General features: G+C 39.6%; 1 protein-coding gene across 5 annotated transcripts in view; it reads right to left on the reverse strand.

Moving 5' to 3' along the window:
- Window positions 1-14,443: 14,443 nt before the first annotated feature.
- The window catches only part of DMXL1 (Dmx like 1), a 132,029-nt gene continuing 124,979 nt past the window's right edge, over window positions 14,444-21,493 (reverse strand). For all 5 annotated transcript variants that reach the window (XM_068980121.1, XM_068980122.1, XM_068980120.1 and 2 more), the window contains 2 exons: window positions 19,304-19,521; window positions 14,444-17,607 (listed from right to left, as the gene is read on the reverse strand). In XM_068980121.1, coding sequence (XP_068836222.1) covers window positions 17,383-17,607; window positions 19,304-19,521 — 443 coding nt within the window. In that variant the 3' untranslated portion in view covers window positions 14,444-17,382. The remainder of the gene's footprint in view (window positions 17,608-19,303; window positions 19,522-21,493) is intronic.

Genomic DNA, 21,493 nt, shown 5'->3' on the forward strand with positions numbered 1-21,493 from the left:
ACTTGGCAGGTGTGATTAAGGCCAAAGAGAATGAGATGGGGAGATTATCTTGGATTATTTGGGTGGATCTAATCTAATTATATGATTCCCATGAAGAGGATGAATGAGTCAGAGATTCAAAGTATGAAAAGAACTTGACCTGGGTTAGGAGCCAAGGAATGCGGGTGGCCTCCAAAAGCTGGGAATGGACCTCAGCCAACAACAACAAAAAAAAATGGGAATTTCACTCTAACACCATAGGGAAATGGATCCTCCCTTAGAGCCTCTGGAAAGGAATTCAGCTCGATTGACACTGAGTTTATCCTGGTGAGACCCTCCTCCCCCACCACTACTGGACTTCTGACCAGAAATGTAAAACTGTAAAGTAATAGATGTATGTTGTTTTAAACTCCTAAATTGGTGTTAATTTGTTTTGGCAGGAATAGGAAATAATTATAGACGCTGAATGCTTAAATTAAGTGGATGGAAAGATGGGTTCAACACTTATAAGGCCCTGGAGATTGATGGGATGTGGGGGCTGAAGGAAGGAGAGTAATCTAGGTCGATTTACTGGGTTTCTGGATTGGCAGGCTGTCTTTGGTGATGCCACCCAGTGGAGGAAAGGACAAACGCAGGTCTTTTTAGGATTAAAAAGGTTTACACACTTGCAGGCCTTCCCTACTCCTTAAAATCATTAGAAACAGTCCCCAAAAGTCCATGGGCGGTGATCCTTGTTACTGCCTAGTCTTCTGTGTAAGCTGGATGACTTTGGACAGAGCACAGAGCGTCAGTAAAACTTGGCTTCTTCTACTGTGTGGGATAGGAGGAGCCCCATCTGCATGATTCCGGGGTCAGCCAGGATGTCATGGTATCTATAACCTCAACCCAGTAACTTGCACCATTGCTTCAGTTCAGTCTCCCTTGCCTCAAGCTGTGCCCTGAAGCAGCACTCTCCAGGGATACTTCTATTTATACATAAAGATTCTTTAATCTTTCTCTTTATCATTCCACACCTCTACTATGGCCTCTCATCCTTGGTCTTCACATGCTTTCTTTACCTCGTGCAGACCTGCATTTCTATTGACTTCGCTTCCTACCAGCCTAACCTGAAGACCCAGCACCTCAGTCAACTCACTGCTAATGCCTCTCATTGCTTTATTCCATCGTCCTTTCCTTCTCTTACTTGGCACATCTTTCTATCCAATCCACATATTTGTATGTGCTACTTAAGAACCAAAAGATGTGAAACCTGATGCTCTGTAGATTCATAATCTCTGATCTGTTAAATCCTCAAGCAGGCTTGCATCACTGATAGAAAGAAGGGAGTTCGATCTTTATCCCTTTCCTCAAGACATCTTTCACACCCCTAATCCTTCCTACACCTGATACACAATTTTACCTATTTCAAAGAAAATATACAGATCATTTTCTCTACTTAGCCCAGCTAACAAAGATGCCATTTTCATCCACAATCACCTTGACTTCCTTTCCTCTGATCCCGGTGGATCAGAGCAAACCCATTCATCAGCTTTCAGGTTCCCTGAGGAGTCCTCCCTTCTATTTACAGAGGCTGTATTCTGTTGAATATCCATTCTTTTATCTTCAACCTCTCAATTTCTATACTTTCCCCACAAAATATTTTTTTTAATGCTAAAATAATAAAATTTAAATAGCACCATGGATCCTACCACCTTCTCTCACCTCTTTACTAGGGCCATCGAGACCTGACAGTAGAAACAATGCAGAGTGGCTGGTGCCTCAGTGCTTCCTTTAAGGGACCTGGGAAGGAATCTCTACAATTCCAGGAAATGTGTGTCACTGTTAGCAAAGAACAACCAGTCTTGCTTCTCTTGAATAAAGGCATAGGACTCCACCTTGCTTCATAGTGTGATGATATTTAGAAATTAACAAGATATTGACCTTTTCTATCTTCAGTTCAGTTCAGTCGCTCAGTCATGTCCAACTCTTTGCGACCCCATGAATCGCAGCACGCCAGGCCTCCGTGTCCATCACCAACTCCCAGAGTTCACTCAGACTCATGTCCATTGAGTCATTGATGCCATCCAGCCATCTCATCCTCTGTCGATCCACAACTGAGTATTGTTTTTGCTTTGGCTCCATCCCTTCATTCTTTCTGGAGTTATTTCTCCACTGATCTCCAGTAGCATATTGGTCTATCTTACTTGGGCCAAAAGGCACTTGGATCATTTCTTTTTCAAACTAGTACTTGCATATTTCCACTTGGATTTATAAAAACAAAACAAAACAAACAAACAAAAAAACAGTATCTAGGAAGCTCCTAATAACTACTCCATCATTCAATGGCTAATTATATTTTGAAATAATTACAGCTGTATCTGGAATAACTGAATCCTCTCAGATCACCTACCCCCAAGAAAAGACCCCAAACCATATAAATCACATAAAGTAGAGATAGCTGTAACTAGAGCTGCATGCCAGAAATACCTCTGTACATACCTTCTATTTTTACTTCTGCCCAGTTGAAGATATAGTAACTAATATCACACAGTAGTAGAGTCTTAAAAAATCTTTTGACCCAGCTTTCTCTTGTACTCTTCATTTGCCTCAAGCCTCTACTCCACTTACTCAGTACCAGCCTCCTCTTTCAGAGTGAAAAGGAAATAACTACATGGCCCTGTGAAATATGCAATAAAAATGCATGCATTGTGAGTAGAGCAGAGATGATTCACATTCCTTGGAGGAATGGAGATTTCACAGAGATTCCATCTAACCAAGTCGAAAAGGATGAACTCAAGCTGATCAGGGAGAGAGAAGGGCACTCCAGGCATCGTGGAGAGAGAAGATATGCATATAATATTTTCTACAGGCTAAAAGCACTGAAGCAAGGCTTCATACCTATGGGCTATATACCTCAAACATAGCCCACAAAAATACCTATGTGGCCACTATGCTTTAACTACAGTTTCATTGGCGTGTATTAGTAACATGCCAGATTCAAAACATGGCTATAACTTCACCATCCTTCAAGATCATTATCTGATTGTCTACTCCTTCAACTCTTTCCAGTTCTATTTCTTTTCAGAGCTTTATCATAACATATCCTTCAGTTCAGATCAGTTCAGTTCAGTCGCTCAGTCATGTCCGACTCTGCGACCCCATGAATTGCAGCACACCAGGCCTCCCTGTCCATCACCAACTCCCGGAGTTCACTCAGATTCATGCCCATTGAGTCCGTGATGCCATCCAGCCATCTCATCCTCGGTCATCCTCTTCGCCTCCTGCCCCCAATCTCTCCCAGCATCAGAGTCTTTTCCAATGAGTCAACTCTTCTCATGAGGTGGCCAAAGTACTGGAGCTTCAGCTTTAGTATCAGTCCTTCCAAAGAAATCCCAGGGTTGATCTCCTTCAGAAGAGACTGGTTGGATCCCCTTGCAGACCAAGGGACCCTCAAGAGTTTTCTCCAACATCACAGTTCAAACGCATCAATTCTTCGGCACTCAGCCTTCTTCACAGTCCAACTCTCACATCCATACATGACCACAGGGAAAACCATAGCCTTGACTAGGTGGACCTTAGTCGGTAAAGTAATGTCTCTGCTTTTGAATATACTATCTAGGTTGGTCATAACTTTTCTTCCAAGGAGTAAGTGTCTTTTAATTTCATGGCTGCAATCACCATCTGCAGTGATTTTGGAGCCCCCCAAAATAAAGTCTGACACTGTTTCTACTGTTTCCCCATCTGTTTCCCATGAAGTGATGGGACCAGATGCCATGATCTTCGTTTTCTGAATGTTGAGCTTTAAGCCAACTTTTTCGCTCTCCTCTTTCACTTTCATCAAGAGGCTTTTTAGTTTCTCTTCACTTTCTGCCATAAGGGTGGTGTCATCTGCATATCTGAGGTTATTGATATTTCTCCCAGCAATCTTGATTCCAGCTTGTGTTTCTTCCAGTCCAGTGTTTCTCATGATGTACCCTGCATAGAAGTTAAATAAGCAGGGTGACAATATACAGCCTTGACGTACTCCTTTTCCTATTTGGAACCAGTCTGTTGTTCCATGTCCAGTTCTAACTGTTGCTTCCTGACCTGCATACAGATTTCTCAAGAGGCAGGTTAGGTGGTCTGGTATTCCCATCCTTAGAGTAACAGTATGAGTATGGTAGAGAACATTTTTCCTAATAGAAGTCAAGGTACAGATTGGGTAGGTTAGGACAACTGATTGATATCACACCTACTAGAAACAGAACAGTTTAACACAGAGGTCTCACAGGGGGCCCAAGGTAGAGCCTGTATCAGAAATAAAATATGGATGTGGCTTTTATCCAATGAATGGATTATAATTTAATATAATTATAATATAAAAACAAGGAACCCACAATGTTTTTAAAACCAATTTTACTAGACTGAACCATAAAGGACAGGAACAGTACAAAATGTAAAGAGGTCTTTGCATGCTCAAACTTTTCTAGCCAGGAAAACAGGGTGAGAAAACAACAGTTAAAAACATGGGTCACTGTTTTAGAAAAAGAATGAATTCAGTTCAGTTCAGTCGTGTCTGACTCTTTGTGACCCCATGGACTACAGCACGCCAGGCTTCCTGTCCATCACTAACTCTTGGAGCCTATTCAAAGTCATGTCCATCAGGTCAGTGATGCCATCCAACCATCTCATCCTCTGTCGTCCCTTCTCCTCCCGCCCTCAATCTTTCCCAGCATCAGGATCTTTTCCAATGAGTCGGTTCTTTGCATGAGGTGGCCAAAGTATTGGATTTTCAGCTTCAGCATCAATTCTTCCAATGAATATTCAGGACTGATCTCCTTTAGGATGGATTGGTTGGATCTCCTTGCAGTCCAAGGGACCCTCCAGAGTCTTCTGCAACACCACAGTTCAAAAGCATCAATTCTTTGGTGCTCAGCTTTCTTAATAGTCCAACTCTCACATCCATACATGACTACTGGAAAAAACAAAGCTTTGACCAGCCAGACCTTTCTTGGGAAAGTAATGTCTCTGCTTTTTAATATGCTGACTATGTTTGTCATAGCTTTTCTTCCAAGGAGCAAGCATCTTTGAAATTTATGGCTGCAGTCACCATCTGCAGTGATTTTGGAGCCCCCCAAAATAAAGTCTCTCACTGTTTCCACTGTTTCCCCATCTATTTGCCATGAAGTGATGGGACCGGATGCCATGATCTTAGTTTTCTGAATGTTGAGCTTTAAGCCAAGTTTTTACTCTTCTCTTTCACCAAGAAGCTCTTCAGTTCTTCTTTACATTCTGCCATAAGGGTGGTGTCATCTGTATTTCTGAGGTTATTGATATTTCTCCCAGAAATTTTGATTCCAGCTTGTGCTTCATCCAGCCCAGCATTTTGCATGATGTACTCTGCATAGAAGTTAAATAAGCAGGGTGATAATATACAGCCTTGATGTACTCCTTTCCCAATTTGAAATCAGTCTGTTGTTGCATGTCCCATTCTAACTGTTGCTTCTTGACCAGCAATTTCTCAGGAGGCAGGTCAGGTCGTCTGGTATTCCCATCTCTTTCAGAATTTTCCACAGTTTATTGTGAGTCACACAGTCAAAGGTTTTGGCATAGTCAATAAAGCAGATGTTTTTCTGGAACTCTCTTGCTTTTTTGATGACCCAGAGGATATTGGCAATTTGATCTCTGGTTTCTCTGCCTTTTCTAAATCCAGCTTGAACATCTGGAAGTTCATGGTTCACATACTGTTGAAGACTGGCTTGGAGAACTCTAAGCATTACTTTGCTAGCATGTGAGATGAGTACAATTGTGCAATATTTGAACATTCTTTGGCATTACCTTTCTTTGGTATTGGAATGAAAACTGACCTTTTCCAGTCCTGTGGCCAATGCCAAGTTTTCCAAATTTGCTGGCACATTGCGTGCAACACTCTAAAAGCATCATCTTTAAGATCTGAAATAGCTCCACTGGAATTCCATCACCTTCACTAGCTTTGTTTAGAGTGATATTTTCTAACGCCCACTTGACTTTGCATTCCAGGATGTCTGGCTCCAGGTGTGTGATCACACCATCGTGGTTATCTGGGTCATGATCTTTTTTGTATAGTTCTGTGTATTCTTGCTTGCTGCTTCAAGAGGGTGAAGGAATAGGATGGGGAGACCACTTTCTCCCCCACAAATTCATCAAAAGATCATTTGAATGCTGAGCAACTTCCACAAAACAACTTCTGAATACTGGCGGAGGATACCAGGCACCCAGAAAGGCACCGCATTCTCTTCAAAAGGATGTAGGACAAAATTGAAAACACAAAGAGAGAGATTAAAGAGTTAGGGACAGAGACCTGTGCTGGGGAGGTGTCGTGAAGGAGAAGTTTCTACACAGTAGGAAAACCTCTCACAGGTAGGTCTATGGGGAGTTTTGGATTCTCAGAGGGCAACATAACCGGGAGAGATAAGACAAAACAAAACCACAGAAACACACCTAACCGAAACTGCGGAAAAGAGAACTTTCTCAAGAAAGGCTCTAACCACGAAAGGCACAGCTGGCCTGCTCACAGAACAAAGGATTGAGTGGATACCAAAGGAGAACCAGCTGGCTCCATACCAGCCCCTCCCTGCCCAGAGGCAGAGAGGCAGGCTTGCAACAGCCAGAGCCAGAAGGTGAGTTCAGTTCAGTTCAGTTCAGTTCAGTTGCTCAGTTGTGTCCGACTCTTTGCAACCCATGAATCTCAGCACGCCAGGCCTCCCTGTCCATCACCATCTCCCAGAGTTCACTCAGACTCACGTCCTGAGTCCGTGATGCCATCCAGCCATCTCATCCTCGGTCGTCCCCTTCTCCTCCTGCCCCCGATCCCTCCCAGCATCAGAGTCTTTTCCAACGAGTCAACTCTTCTCATGAGGTGGCCAAAGTACTGGAGCTTCAGCTTTAGCATCATTCCTTCCAAAGAAATCCCAGGGTTGATCTCCTTCAGAATGGACTGGTTGGATCTCCTTGCAGACCAAGGGACCCTCAAGAGTCTTCTCCAACACCACAGTTCAAACGCATCAATTCTTTGGGGCTCAGCTTTCTTCACTCTCACATCCATACATGACCACAGGGAAAACCATAGCCTTGACTAGACGGACCTTAGTTGGCAAAGTAATGTCTCTGCTTTTGAATATGCTATCTAGGTTGGTCATAACTTTTCTTCCAAGGAGTAAGTGTCTTTTAATTTCATGGTTGCAATCACCATCTGCAGTGATTATGAAGCCCCCAAAAATAAAGTCTGACACTGTTTCTACTGTTTCCCCATCTATTTCCCATGAAGTGATGGGACCAGATGCCATGATCTTCATTTTCTGAATGTTGAGCTTTAAGCCAACTTTTTCACTCTCCTCTTTCACTTTCAAGAGTCTTTTTAGTTCTTCTTCACTTTCTGCCATAACGGTGGTGTCATCTGCATATCTGAGGTTATTGATATTTCTCCCGGCAATCTTGATTCCAGATTGTGTTTCTTCCAGTCCAGCGTTTCTCATGATGTACTCTGCATAGAAGTTAAATAAGCAGGGTGACAATATACAGCCTTGACGTACTCCTTTTCCTATTTGGAACCAGTCTGTTGTTCCATGTCCAGTTCTAACTGTTGCTTCCTGACCTGCATACAGATTTCTCAAGAGGCAGGTCAGGTGGTCTGGTATTCCCATCTCTTTCAGAATTTTCCACAGTTTATTGTGATGCACACAGTCAAAGGCTTTGGCATAGTCAATAAAGCAGAAATAGATGTTTTTCTGGAACTCTCTTGCTTTTTCCATGATCCAGTGGATGTTGGCAATTTGATCTCTGGTTCCTCTGCCTTTTCTAAAACCAGCTTGAACATCAGGGAGTTCACAGTTCATGTATTGTTGAAGTCTGGCTTGGAGAACTTTGAGCATTACTTTACCAGCATGTGAGATGATTGCAATTGTGTGGTAGTTTGAGCATTCTTTTGCATTGCCTTTCTTTGGGATTGGAATGAAAACTGACCTTTTCCAGTCATGTGGCCACTGCTGAGTTTTCCAAACTTGCTGGCATATTGAGTGAAGCACTTTCACAGCATCATCTTTCAGGATTTGAAATAGCTCAACTGGAATTCCATCTCCTCCACTAGCTTTGTTCATAGTGATGCTTTCTAAGGGCCACTTGACTTCACATTCCAAGATGTCTGGCTCTAGATGAGTGATCACATCATTATGATCATCTGGGTCGTGAAGCTCTTTTTTGTACAGTTCTTCCGTGTATTCTTGCCACCTCTTCTTAATATCTTCTGCTTCTGTTAGGTCCAGACCATTTCTGTCCTTTATCAAGCCCATCTTTGCATGAAATGTTCCCTTGGTATCTCTCATTTTCTTGAAGAGATCTCTAGTCTTTCCCATTCTGTTGTTTTTCTCTATTTCTTTGCATTGATCGCTGAAGAAGGCTTTCTTATCTCTTCTTGCTATTCTTTGGAACTCTGCATTCAGATGTTTATATCTTTCCTTTTCTCCTTTGCTTTTCGCCCTCTTCTTTTCACAGCTATTTGTAAGGCCTCCCCAGACAGCCATTTTGCTTTTTTGCATTTCTTTTCCTGTCTCCTGTACAATGTCATGAATCTCATTCCATAGTTCATCAGACACTCTATCTATCAGATCTAGACCCTTAAATCTATTTCTCACTTCCACTGTATAATCGTAAGGGGTTTGATTTAGGTCATACCTGAATGGTCTAGCGGTTTTCCCTACTTTCTTCAATTTAAGTCTGAATTTGGCAATAAGGAGTTCATGATCTGAGCCACAGTCAGCTCCCGGTCTTGTTTTTGTTGACTGTATAGAGCTTCTCCATCTTTGGCTGCAAAGAATATAATCAATCTGATTTCGGTGTTGACCATCTGGTGAGGTCCATGTGTAGAGTCTTCTCTTGTGTTGTTGGAAGAGGGTGTTTGCTATGACCAGTGCATTTTCTTGGCAAAGCTCTATTAGTCTTTGCCCTGCTTCATTCCGCATTCCAAGGCCAAATTTGCCTGTTACTCCAGGTGTTTCTTGACTTCCTACTTTTGCATTCCAGTCCCCTATAATGAAAAGGACATCTTTTTTGGGTGTTATTTCTAAAAGATCTTGTAGGTCTTCATAAAACCGTTCAACTTCAGTTTCTTCAGAGTTACTGGTTGGGGCATAGACTTGGATAACTGTGATATTGAATGGTTTGCCTTGGAGACAAACAGAGATCATCCTGTCGTTTTTGAGATTGCATCCAAATACTGCATTTCGGACTCTTTTGTTGACCATGATGGCTACTCCATTTCTTCTGAGGGATTCCTGCCTGCAGTAGTAGATGTAATGGTCATCTGAGTTTAATTCACCCATTCCAGTCCATTTTAGTTCGCTGATTCCTAGAATGTTGACGTTCACTCTTGCCATCTCGTTTGACCACTTCCAATTTGCCTTGATTCATGGACCTGATATTCCAGGTTCCTATGCAATATTGGTTTTTACAGCATCAGATCTTGCTTCTATCACCAGTCACATCCACAACTGGGTATTGTTTTTGCTTTGGCTTCATCCCTTCATTCTTTCTGGAGTAATTTCTCCACTGATCTCCAGTAGCATATTGGGCACCTACTGACCTGGGGAGTTCTTCTTTTGGTATCCTATCATTTTGCCTTTTCATACTGTTCATTGGGTTCTCAAGGCAAGAATACTGAAGTGTTTTGCCATTCCCTTCTCCAGTGGACCACATTCTGTCAGGCCTCTCCACCATGACCCACCCATCTTGGGTTGCCCCGCAGGCATGGCTTGGTTTCATTGAGTTAGACAAGGCTGTGGTCCTAGTGTGATTAGATTGACTAGTTTTCTGTGAGTATGGTTTCAGTGTGTCTGCCCTCTGATGCCCTCTTGCAACACTTACCATCTTAGTTGGGTTTCTCTTACCTTGGCGTGGGTTATCTCTTCATGGCTGCTCCAACAAAGCACAGCCACTGTTCCTTACCTTGGATGAGGGGTATCTCCTTACCGCCGCCATTCCTGACCTTCAACGTGGGATGGCTCCTCTAGGCCCTCCTGTGCCTGCGCAGCCACCACTCCTCAGGTTGTTCCTCCCAGCAGCTGGCCCTGGCCTCAGGCTCGGGGTGGCTCCTCGTCACCGCCCCTGGCCTCGGGTGCGAGGTGGCTTCTCCTGGCCGCCCCTGATCTCGGACGCGGGGTGTCTCCTCCCGGCCACCACTGGCCTCAGACGTGGGGTAGCTCCTCCTGGCCGCCGCCCTGACCTCGGACACAGGGTGTCTCCTCCCGGCCGCCCCTGACCTCAGACACAGGGTAGCTCTTCTCGGCCATTCCTGCGCCGTCGCAGCCTGTCACTCTAGGCCGCTGCCCCTGACCTCGGACATGGGGTATCTCCTCTCGGCCACGCTTAATGAGCTGGCCCACAGCCGCCTGCGCCTAGTGAGCCAGCCTGCAGCCGCCTGCGCTTAGTGAGCCGGCCTGCAGCCACGCTGCTACAGTCTCAGTCCCAGAGAAGGCATCTTCCACCAGACTGTGAGCAGGCTCCCAGCTTCTAACCACATCACCCTGAGATCATGTATGGCTGATTTCACCAGAAGAGTCACAGCCTGAGATCAGCTCTCCAGAGGAGACATACAGCACACCTGAGATGGAAGCCAAGCAGCCAGGACCAGGGATGTGATTAATATGCAGGGCCCACCTGGGAGCATGTGCTTGCCAAGCACCTAGTCGCCTGAGCTGCTCAACCCTGGAAAGGGCATGAAAGGCATACCCAGCTCACAGAGACTGATCCAGAACTGTGTCTGAGTGTCTCCTGAGGAGGTACGCATCAGCAGTGGCCTGCCACAGGGGCTCTGGGTGCAGACTCGGGTATGGCATAAGCCCTCTTGGAGGAGGTCGCCATTAACCCCACCATACAACCACCGAACTTAACAGAGGACTGGGGAAACAGACTCTTGGAGGGCACAAACAAAACCCTGTGAGTACCAGGACCCAGGAGAAAGGAGCAGTGACCCTCACAGGTGACTGACCCAGACTTGCCTGTGAGTGTCCAGGAGTATCCAGGGGAGGCGTGGGTCGGTGGTGGCCTGCTTCAGCATCAGAGGCACTGAGGGCAGAGTGTGTGCATGGGATCTTTTGAAGGAGGCGACCATTACCTTCATTACCTTCACCATAGTTTAGCCTCAGGTCAAGCAACAGGAGGGAACACAGCCCCACCAATAAACAGAAAATTGGATTAAAGATTTACTGAACATGGCTCCGCCCATCAAAACAAGACCCAGTTTCCCCCTCGGTCAGTCTCTCCTGTCAAGAAGCTTCCACAAGCCTCTTATGCTTCTCCATCAGAGGGCAGACAGAATGAAAACCACCATCACAGAAAACTAACCAAACTGACCACATGGACCACAGCCTTATCTAGCTCAATGAAACTATGAGCCATGTCTTGTAGAGCCACCCAAGACGTACAGGTCACGATGTAGAATTCTGACAAAATGTGGTTCACTGGAGAAGGGAATGGCAACCCACTTCAGTATTCTTGCCTTGAGAACCCCATAAGCAGTATAAAAAGGCAAAAAGATGAACCCCAGGTCGGTAGGTGCCCAATATGCAACTGGAGAAGAGTGGCGAAATAACTCCAGAAAGAATGAAGAGACAAAGCAAAAATAGCACCCAGCTGTGGATGTGACGCATGATGGAAGTAAAGTTCAATGCTGTAAAGAGCAATATTGCATAGGAACCTGAAATGTTAGGTCCATGAATCAAGGCAAATTGGAAGTGGCCAAACAGGAGATGGCAGGAGTGAACATCGACATTTTAGGAATGAGTGAATTAAAATGGACTGGAATGGGTGAATTTAACTCAGATGACCATTATATCTACTACTATGGGAAGGAATCCCTTAAAAGAAATGGAGTAGCCATCATAGTCAACAAGAGTCGAAAAATGTGGTACTTGGATGCAATCTCAAAAATGACAGAATGATCTCTGTTCATTTCTAAGGCAAACCATTCAATATCACAGTACTCCAAGTCTATGCCCTAACCAGTAATGCTGAAGAAGCTGAAGTTGAACATTCTATGAAGACCTACAGGACCTTCTAGAACACCCAAAAAAGGTCCTTTTCATTATAGGGAACTAGAATGCAAAAATAGGAAGTCAAGATACCTGGAGTAACAGGCATATTTGGCCTTGGAGTACAGAATGAAGTAGGGCAAATGCTAATAGAGTTTTGCCAAGAAAATGCACTGGTCATAGCAAACACCCTCTTCCAACACCACATGGACAGCACCAGATGGTCAGTACTGAAATCAGATTATATTCTTTGCAGCCAAAGATGGAGAAGCTCTATACAGTCAGCAAAAACAAGACCAAGAGCTGACTGTGGCTCACATCATGAACTCCCTATTGCTAAATTCAGACTTAAATTGAAGAAAGGAAAACCACTAGAACAATTAGGTATGACCTAAATCAAATCCCTTACAATTATAGTGAAAGTGACAAGCAGATTCAAGGGATTAGATCTGATAAAGTGCCTGAAGAACTATAAAGGGAGGTTTGTGACATTGTACAGGAGGCAGTGATCAAGATCATCCGCAAGAAAAAGAAATGCAAAAAGGCAAAATGGTTGTCTGATGAGGCGTTACAAATAGCTGAGAAAAGAAGAGAAGCAAAAGGCAATGGAGAAAAGGAAAGATATACAATTTGAATGCAGAGCTCCAAAGAATAGCAAGGAGAGATAAGAAAGCCTTCCTCAGCAATCAGTGCAAAGAAATAGAGGAAAACAATAGAATGGGAAAAGACCAGTGATCTCTTCAAGAAAATTAGAGATACCAAGGGAACATTTCATGCAAAGATGAGCACAATAAAGGACAGAAATGGTATGGACCTAACAGAAGCAGAAGATATTAAGAAGAGGTGGCAAGAATAACTTAGAGGTAGGGAGAAAAAAAAAACAGCCCAAAAGGTGGAGCCAAGAGCTCTGGAGAAATACTTGCAGGGGACAGGATTACTTAAAAAATTGGTGACAGGTACCCACCTAACTTCCAGAATCCTTCTGGACCAGAGACCATCATATGAATGTTACTTCTCATCTTTTAGAATGGGAGACAGCTACTCTCTCTGTCTCACCATTGTATGTTTCACAGACAGGAGGCCCATAACTTGCCTCATTACTTCATGGGTCTTTAAACTGAGAAGTACTATACTTAAGGAAACTCATGTAAGGAGCCACATATACACCTGAACCTCATTTAGATGAGATCTTGGGGGTTCAAAAGCCTAACCCTGATGCAGTAACACGATAAAAACACTGCGGAGTTTATTGGCAGGGTGATGTGTGTTTTGCATATGGGAGGAATATAGATTTTAAAACTTTAAAAACACATATCCTGGGCTGATATCACTGTACTGCTTAGATTCTGTTACAAACGTCATACCTATATACCAAGCAATCAGTTGTACAGGAGTTAGGATCTCAAATGAAGGAAATGGTAACCCACTCCAGTATTCTTGCCTGGAGAATTCCATGGACAGAGGAGCATGGTGGGCTACAGTCCATGGGGTCACAAAGAGTCAGACACAACTGAGTGACACACACACACACACAAGGGTCACAAAGAGTTAGATATGACCGAAGTGACTTAGCATGACACACGTTAAGGCATTCCCACTGTGGAAAGAAACGAGCTGTAACACCAAACTGTTTCACTCATCATATTTGCAGTGAGAGAATATTAAGAAACTTTTCTTGTTCTAAGGAGCCTTGTGAAATAATGTTATACTCCAACTCTGCATTAGCTCCCTGAATTACAGACCACAGATGTTCAGGCAACAACCAAGCAAGCAGAAGGGAAAAAAAAGTCATGAAAAACTCCAAACATTTAGCTTTGAAAATAGCAAAAGCCATACAGATTTTTAAGGCTGACAGGTACATTTAAGTCATCTATATTCAACTTTTTTCAAGTACTCTGAAGGACAACATTGTAACCTTTCTACTAAAGTAACATCAAACACCAAAAGTATCTTTCAACAATTCCAAGAAGAATATTCCTAAAACAACACCACTTCACTCAACAAATCAGTTATCAAAGTCCTATCTGGTAGGAAAACACAGCTTTTCTTCACCAACACATACATGACTATTTCTGCTATCGTGTTACCAAGCAGGGTTTAAAGACATTTAGAAAAGTATTATCTCCTTCTTCCTTCCATGTTAGAGTCTTGCTTCACATGTATTCTTCCATATATATTTCTATGTTCCTATAATGCAAACTAAAACTAAAGACTAAAAAAATCTGAAACATAGGATATAACACTTTTTACTTTGAAATTTTTTTCTTACCAACTTTTTTCAGATGAACTGATACAATTCTAACAATTTTTTGAAAAGAGAGAATATTCTGTTGTATGGATTACCAAAATTTATGCCACAATTTACCCATGAATTAACATTGAGATTTGTCTCAATAAACATCTGTATACATATATTTTTATGCATAGGTATTTTTATTGTAAAGGATAATTTCCCAAAAGATTGCTCAGTGAAAGTATGTTTTTCAGTCTTATATATGTATCTACATGACTTTGTAACAGTTTAGTTCTGCCAGCAATGTTTCACTGTGCTCACTTCCTTGCATCTTCACCGAACTGAAGCCACTGTTTTGACTTTATTCTAATTTGATGGATGAACAGTGGTATCACATTGTTGTTGTTTTTTTTTTAACATTCTTTGCGCTCTTAGTGAGGATGAACATATTTGTGCTTGGTGTGGTTATTTTCCCATTATTTATCATTTTAAAATTCTCTTTGTATTAGGAGCATTAAATTTTCCCTATATACTATACATATATTTCTTGTCTACCTGTTCTTTGGATTGTAGTGTCTTGCAATATAACATTTAAACTTTTTGTTTAGTAAAATATATCCTTCTGGGTTGTCAACACTGTTATGAAAAGATCATCGCCACTCTAATGTTGTATAAGGATTTTCTTTAAGTTCTGATCATTGAGACCAGTTGGAGAAATTCTGCAGTGGTTTTATAAAAAAAAATTTTTTAAGGAGAAATGAATGAATTGGGGCAAGACAAAGAGAGCCAGAAAGGATGATAGAATTGACTGTCCCATGATTCTACATTAAAAAAAAAAACAACACAACCCTACATTTTAGAAAATGAGGCTCACAGTGTGGTTAATTCTTCTACCCTTACAAAGCCTCATTCTCAGAAAACACACAATTTAAACAATGTAATTTGTATCCACACCATTAGTGTGGATAAAATTTTATATACATGTACATCATTTTTTACTTAAGCATACATTCCAACTACCTTTACCATTTTATTCTCACCTTTTTTGCATAATGCTTACTCATTAAGTTAAAAAGACTATAGAAAAGGAACAACAGGGAATCTGGGAAAATTACGTAATTCTTCCTACATTAACCAAATACAAATACAGAAATTCTCCTATTTAAAATGTCACATATACTTAAATCAACTAAAGTGGCATAACTATTACTTAAAACAATAGCATGCTTAAAAAAAAAGTCACTGCATGATTGTTTATTTAAAATATTATGACTCTGGATGTAAATACATATGGGCTTACATAATTTATTATTCATATAAACCCTTAATTAAAATGCTTAATTCTTCATCCACCATGTCTTTTTCCTAATAAGCATAATAATAAATTTTCTATCTCACTGAAAGTGTTTAAATTTAAAGCCTTTTGAATCTTGATTCATGAAGAAATTACTGAGTAATTTAAGATTAACTACATCAAACAATAGTATCGTTTGCAATGCTGTCACAGATTTCTCCATGGCAAATAGTCACATATCGTATTGCACAATTTATAGGTACAGGTTATTATGTGCACATAAACTCTCTACACAATAACAGTGTCTTCATCGCAACTTGCTTAACACATTTAAAAGTATGAATTTACAAAATCTTTTAACAATATACTTTTAAAAGTATCCTGAGGATATTACAAAATTCATTTTACCAGCCCTTCATTTCTTTGCTTCATTTGACTCTTTAATTTCCAAGATAATAGTTGTCCATATTTTGTTACATAAAAATGTTCTATTAATGTTCCTATTAACAAAATATATTTAAGCTAAGTAGTATATAGTTGTTGCTTAAACACTTAGTCCCATTTGCCTCCAGTCTCCTTGGTTAAAATTAAGTATTATCAAGTTTTCTATAATTCTGAATCAGAAAAGGTATAGCACAAAACAGACAGAAATAGGGTTAGCACATTTAAGTTAAAAGCATTGTGCATTTTTAATATTTTGGTCATACTTTTATAATAAAATAATATATTTTGGCAAAAAAATAATAAAATATAAGGTTTAGTTTATTATCTATTAATGGTAGATCTGGCAGGTATTTTACATTTGTAAATACTATCTATGTAATTTGACTTTTCACATTTGTTTCTAAAAACACTGCTGTAAGTTTTTCATTACTTTGAGACTAAAAGCACCTAAAAATAAGAAGTAAAATAAAGTTGAAGTAAAATGTACGGTGCCCAAAAATCCTTTGACAAATTTATAAGCTTAAGTGTCTCATATATGCCACCACAGAAACATTATTGCCTGCTATGTCTAATCTAACTCAATGCAATCTTAATAATCTTGGAATTTTCCTGAAATTTATTTGAAGATTGTGAGAATTCAAAATTTAAAAAAAAAAGATAAAAAAAAACCAGTTGCAAAAAAGTTGTTATTCTGGTGGCGGTGCTGTTATGGCACAAAAACAAATGAAAAGACTTGCAGTTTTCTCTTATACACACACACAGTTCACATAAGATGTGTAAGATATATTATATACATACACACACCACACACATACAACTTGGGCTCCAGAGGGAAAACTGATGAAAACTTTACATAAGGAGCCACTTGACTCATTTACCACTAAAGTCCCAATGACAGTGTTAATGGAGATATTATTTTTTGACTCTTGCCCAAATATAATTCTATCATTAATTAACAGAGGAGTCTGAGATGCGAAAGTCTGAAAAAGGAAGTGAGAATGTGGTGAATTAAGTGATGACTGAGGTGCAACTGCCTTTATAGGTTGCACCTGTAAAGGTGCAAAAAAAAGGGGTATTTTTAGTGTGAAACAAATTCATGCAGAGATGTCTGCAGAAGAACTTATCAACAAAACAAAATTCCTTTAACACTATGATATACTCACTATAACATACTATAAATACGTATTATTACAGCATTACTTACACATTTTACTTTAGGCAATGTAGTCTAATTCTGAATGACCTTGTTAATTTTTAAGGCATCAGTGCATCAAGGGCAAAGCTCCATAAAATAAATATGAAAACAAGAAAAGCATTAGCTTATTTGTGGTATAGAGAATGATCACCGTACATTATATGTGTTGGCCACTTCAAGGAATAGGTAATAAATTATACATCTTATTGTTAAAATGTTACAGCATAAATTTCACATCATTTTTCAACACTTCATTTAATGGGCTAAACTGATCCGGTAGTATTCTCATTTTCATTGTTCCATCAGCTCCACATGAAAAAATGTGATTTGCAGGCCCCGTCTCAATTTGCATCACTCCGGTTCCAATATTTCTGAAAATGGATTGCCGAGCATGTTCATTGATAAAGGTGTGAAGAAGACTAAAGGTAGAGAGACTCCAAATCTGAAATTATATCAAGGACAAAATAAAAATTGGGATTGACAAATACCTTAAAAATCCAAGCCAAAAAAAAAACAACAAAAAAAAATCCAAGCAAAAGATTTAGGCCTGTCTTTGTGTACAAATAAGGAATTTCTAAAACAAAAATGGAGAAAAATCTGTGTAGGCCTACAGTTACAACATTTTGATTCTTGTATACAGTGTTGCAATTTTCTAAATCTCACTGATATTATTACATTCTTCAAAAGTTAATCCAGTAAAACAGGTAAGTATTTTAAACCCTTCATTAGAAATGAGAAAAGTTAGATACAAGAAGGTTAGGTATGCAATGCAACAGAAACTTAAATTTTCTCTCTCAGCAAAGATTCTGCTGTGTACCTATATAAATAGGATAATTTTTTCTCCATAATGCACAGTATCCACCAGGGAATCAGAACCACTGGAAAGAGGAAAGTGCCAAACACCCAGAGGCCTTCAGATCAGGCAAAACTATATTCCAGTGGCAAGATAAATTATTACAATTTTCTGATGTTTTGACATCTCATTTAAAAAAAATTTTTCTTTCTTTTCCCAGAGAAATTCATTAATTCACACTACTCTAGACATGAGTGTTAAAATTGTAACTCCTGAATACAACCTGGTATATTATGAAATCTTTTAACTTGATTAAATAATCAAACTCAGAATGAAAGTACATACTAAAGAACTAATCTAACATCTAGCACAACTTATTCTAAACTGAGGAAAGTTCAAATAAGAAACTAGCTTCAAACAAACAAAGAATTTTGTATGAAAACTGGTATATATATTTGATTTTAAGAAACACCTTTTTGAAATTCTAGTTAATTTTTTTCTGGCTGAGAATTATAAAAACAGTATGGAAGTCCTAACAAAGTAAAGTAGTCCAACTTATTTGTACTAAGTAGTCTCACTAGCATTTAAATTAATGGATTCTAAGAAACTAGACTCCCCCAGTGAGTTACTGACCATTAGAATAATCTGTTGACTAGTCTTACCCCTACAGAGCCTTTAAAGTGCAGACAGGGAATCCTTCATCAGAACCACTGTATCTATGTTATAAAAGTGCACACTTCTGAGCCTTGGACTTACCAACTTGTTATGGGGGTACAATCTAGCAACAGTATTTCTAGAGTGGGATTCACTTTTAACAAGGTGCTTAACATTTTTAACAAGCTGCTTAACATTCAAACTTCTAAGTTTGAAACAGTGGAGTTTCAGAAAGACTGTTATAAGCAGGGCTTATCCAGGTACATCAGCATTCTTGAATCAGTCACTAAGTGGTTGGATGCTGATACTATGAATGACAAAATGGGGAGAAATCTGGGATAAGGGAAAATGTCAGTATATTTCGCAGTACCTGAAACTGTATTCAGTAACTCTGAACATGGAGTCAAGACTAACGTCTGAAATATGTTCATATCCATATCCACAGAAAATCCAGTTCATTTGCATCCATTAGTTAAGCACATTTGAAAACAACAGGAAAATGGGCAATTTTCAAGTTAAATATTATTTTATTTTATTCACTAAAGGATTAAATAGCAATTAATCTTGTGGACTACAAAGGAGTCAATATTTCTATCATTTAAAGAGACAAGTGTCTTCAATATGATTAAAGAACCAAGGTTTCCAAAAATTTCCTTTCACATTGCAGATATTGTGGCATTACTATAATTACCTTTATGTTGCCTTCGGCAGATCCTGTAACAAAGTACTCTTCAGTAGGATCAATAGCAATGGCTTTAACAGGAGAATCATGGCTCTGGAAGAGTTGCCTCTGTTGTCGTTGCCGAAGGTCAAAGACACATGTATAACCTTTTCTGCCACCTGATATTAGTAGCTGATGTTTTGGAGCATATGCCAAAACAGTGGCTCCACTATCATGACATGCAAAAGCTGAAAATTAAATAAAAATTAAAACTATATAACAGCATAAGAAACATACTCCTGGCTTTTGGCCAAGGTGGAATACTAGACTCGATTTACTCTCCTGCCTAAATCAATGAAAATATCAAGTGATACATAAGAAACAATGGAATGAGACACTGGAAACTAAGCACTGAAGAAGAATGATCTCTGAGAAATGAGAAACGAACTAGGTGAGCCACACAACTGACTCAGCTTACTGCTTAGGATTTTCTGGCCATAGCATAAGAAAGGGGAATCCAGGTTGATTTGTGTTCCTGTTTTTACCAGCCAGAGTAGGGAAAAAAATCTTTTAATTCAGAAGGCATTATACAGAGTACTGAGAAGGGTACTGACTCAATGGGGTGTGTGTGTACACATGTGCGTGCAAAATTTGCCCTGTACCAAACGTGGCTTTGATTCTGTTTAACATGATTCCCATCTCCACCCTCAACAAATCTGTTTCCAAGTAACTCAGTCCTGGAGAAAACCTCAAAAAATATTTAAACAATACAAAAATAATACCTAAAATGTGTAAAATTTACACTATATCTAATAAAAAATGACCAGGCATGCAAAGAAGCACACATAAGGACAAGAAAATCCATCAACTGAAACTAACCCAGAAACGACATAGATGACAGAACTACTAAATAAGGAAACTAAAAACCAATATCAGTGTATTCCCAAAATCCTGGATTTTGTCTGGATTTAAATGTATACCTTAGGCGAATTATTTAACCTAAGTCTCAGTTTCATCATTTGTAAAAGAGATGATAACACCATCTGCCTAACAGTTATGTATGAGGATGAAACTAGGGAATATATTCAAAGCATATACATTACCTGGCAAATACTAAGTACTCAACAAAATGTTATTAGTATTGTAAGAATCTAGATAAAACTAATCATAAGGTTTTTTTTTAACTTTTCCAGCACTTTGAGATATAAACTTGCATAGAGTAAAATGGACAAATTCTAAGTGTACACCGTTCATAAGTTTTGACAAATGGATACCTTTGTGTAAGCATTATTCAGATCAAAACAAAGAATGTGTTCATCATTCCAAAAAGCACCCTCAGGCTTTTCCTTTGCCCTCAAAAGCAATCACAATTCTGATTTCTATCCAATTAGTTTCGCCAGTTCTTGAACTTCATATAAATGGAGTTTTGTAGGACATACTCTTTTGTTCCTGCTTCTTTTTCCTTTCAACATGCACTTTAGGTGTTAACCTATGTTGTTCTATCTATCAGTGGGGCATGCATTTTAGTTCTGAACAGTATTCTATTACATAAATATACCATGTTATCCTGTTGGACATTTGTGTTATTTCCAGTTTTTTGCTATTATAAACAAAGCTGCTAATAACATTCCTATACCAGTTTAATTGTGGACATGTGTTTTCATTTTTTGTGTAAAAATATATACTGCTAGGTCATGTTAGGTGCAAGTGTAATTTTATTAAGAAATTGCTGAACAGTTTTCCAAAGAAGTTGTACTATTTCATACTTCTATCAGCAAATCATGAAGGTTCCAGTTTTTTCATACCCTCATCAACACTTGGTGTTCTAGAATCTTTAATTCTGGCTATTCCAGTGTATAGGATAGTATGATAAATTATGGTACATTTAGCGTGCCCTTCCCTGACGACTACAGATACTGAGCATCTTTTATATGGCTATTTGCTCTTCAGATAGTGAACAAAAGGATAACTTTAAAAGTCTGGAATATATCATTTCTTTACTGGATTGTGTTTTTGTTTTATCTAAATCTCATCACCAAACCCAAGGTCACCTAGATTTTCTCCTATATTTCCGTCCAGAAGTTTTACAGTTTTGTTTTTACATGTAGATCTATGATTCATTTTCAGCAAATTTTTGTGAAAGGGGTAAGATTTGTACCTATATTCATTATTCCACACAAAAGGACCCAAATGTTATAGCACTCTTTGTTGAAAAGACTA

This window comes from Capricornis sumatraensis, chromosome 9 (genome assembly GCF_032405125.1).
Source record: "Capricornis sumatraensis isolate serow.1 chromosome 9, serow.2, whole genome shotgun sequence".
Classification (NCBI taxonomy): domain Eukaryota; kingdom Metazoa; phylum Chordata; class Mammalia; order Artiodactyla; family Bovidae; genus Capricornis; species Capricornis sumatraensis.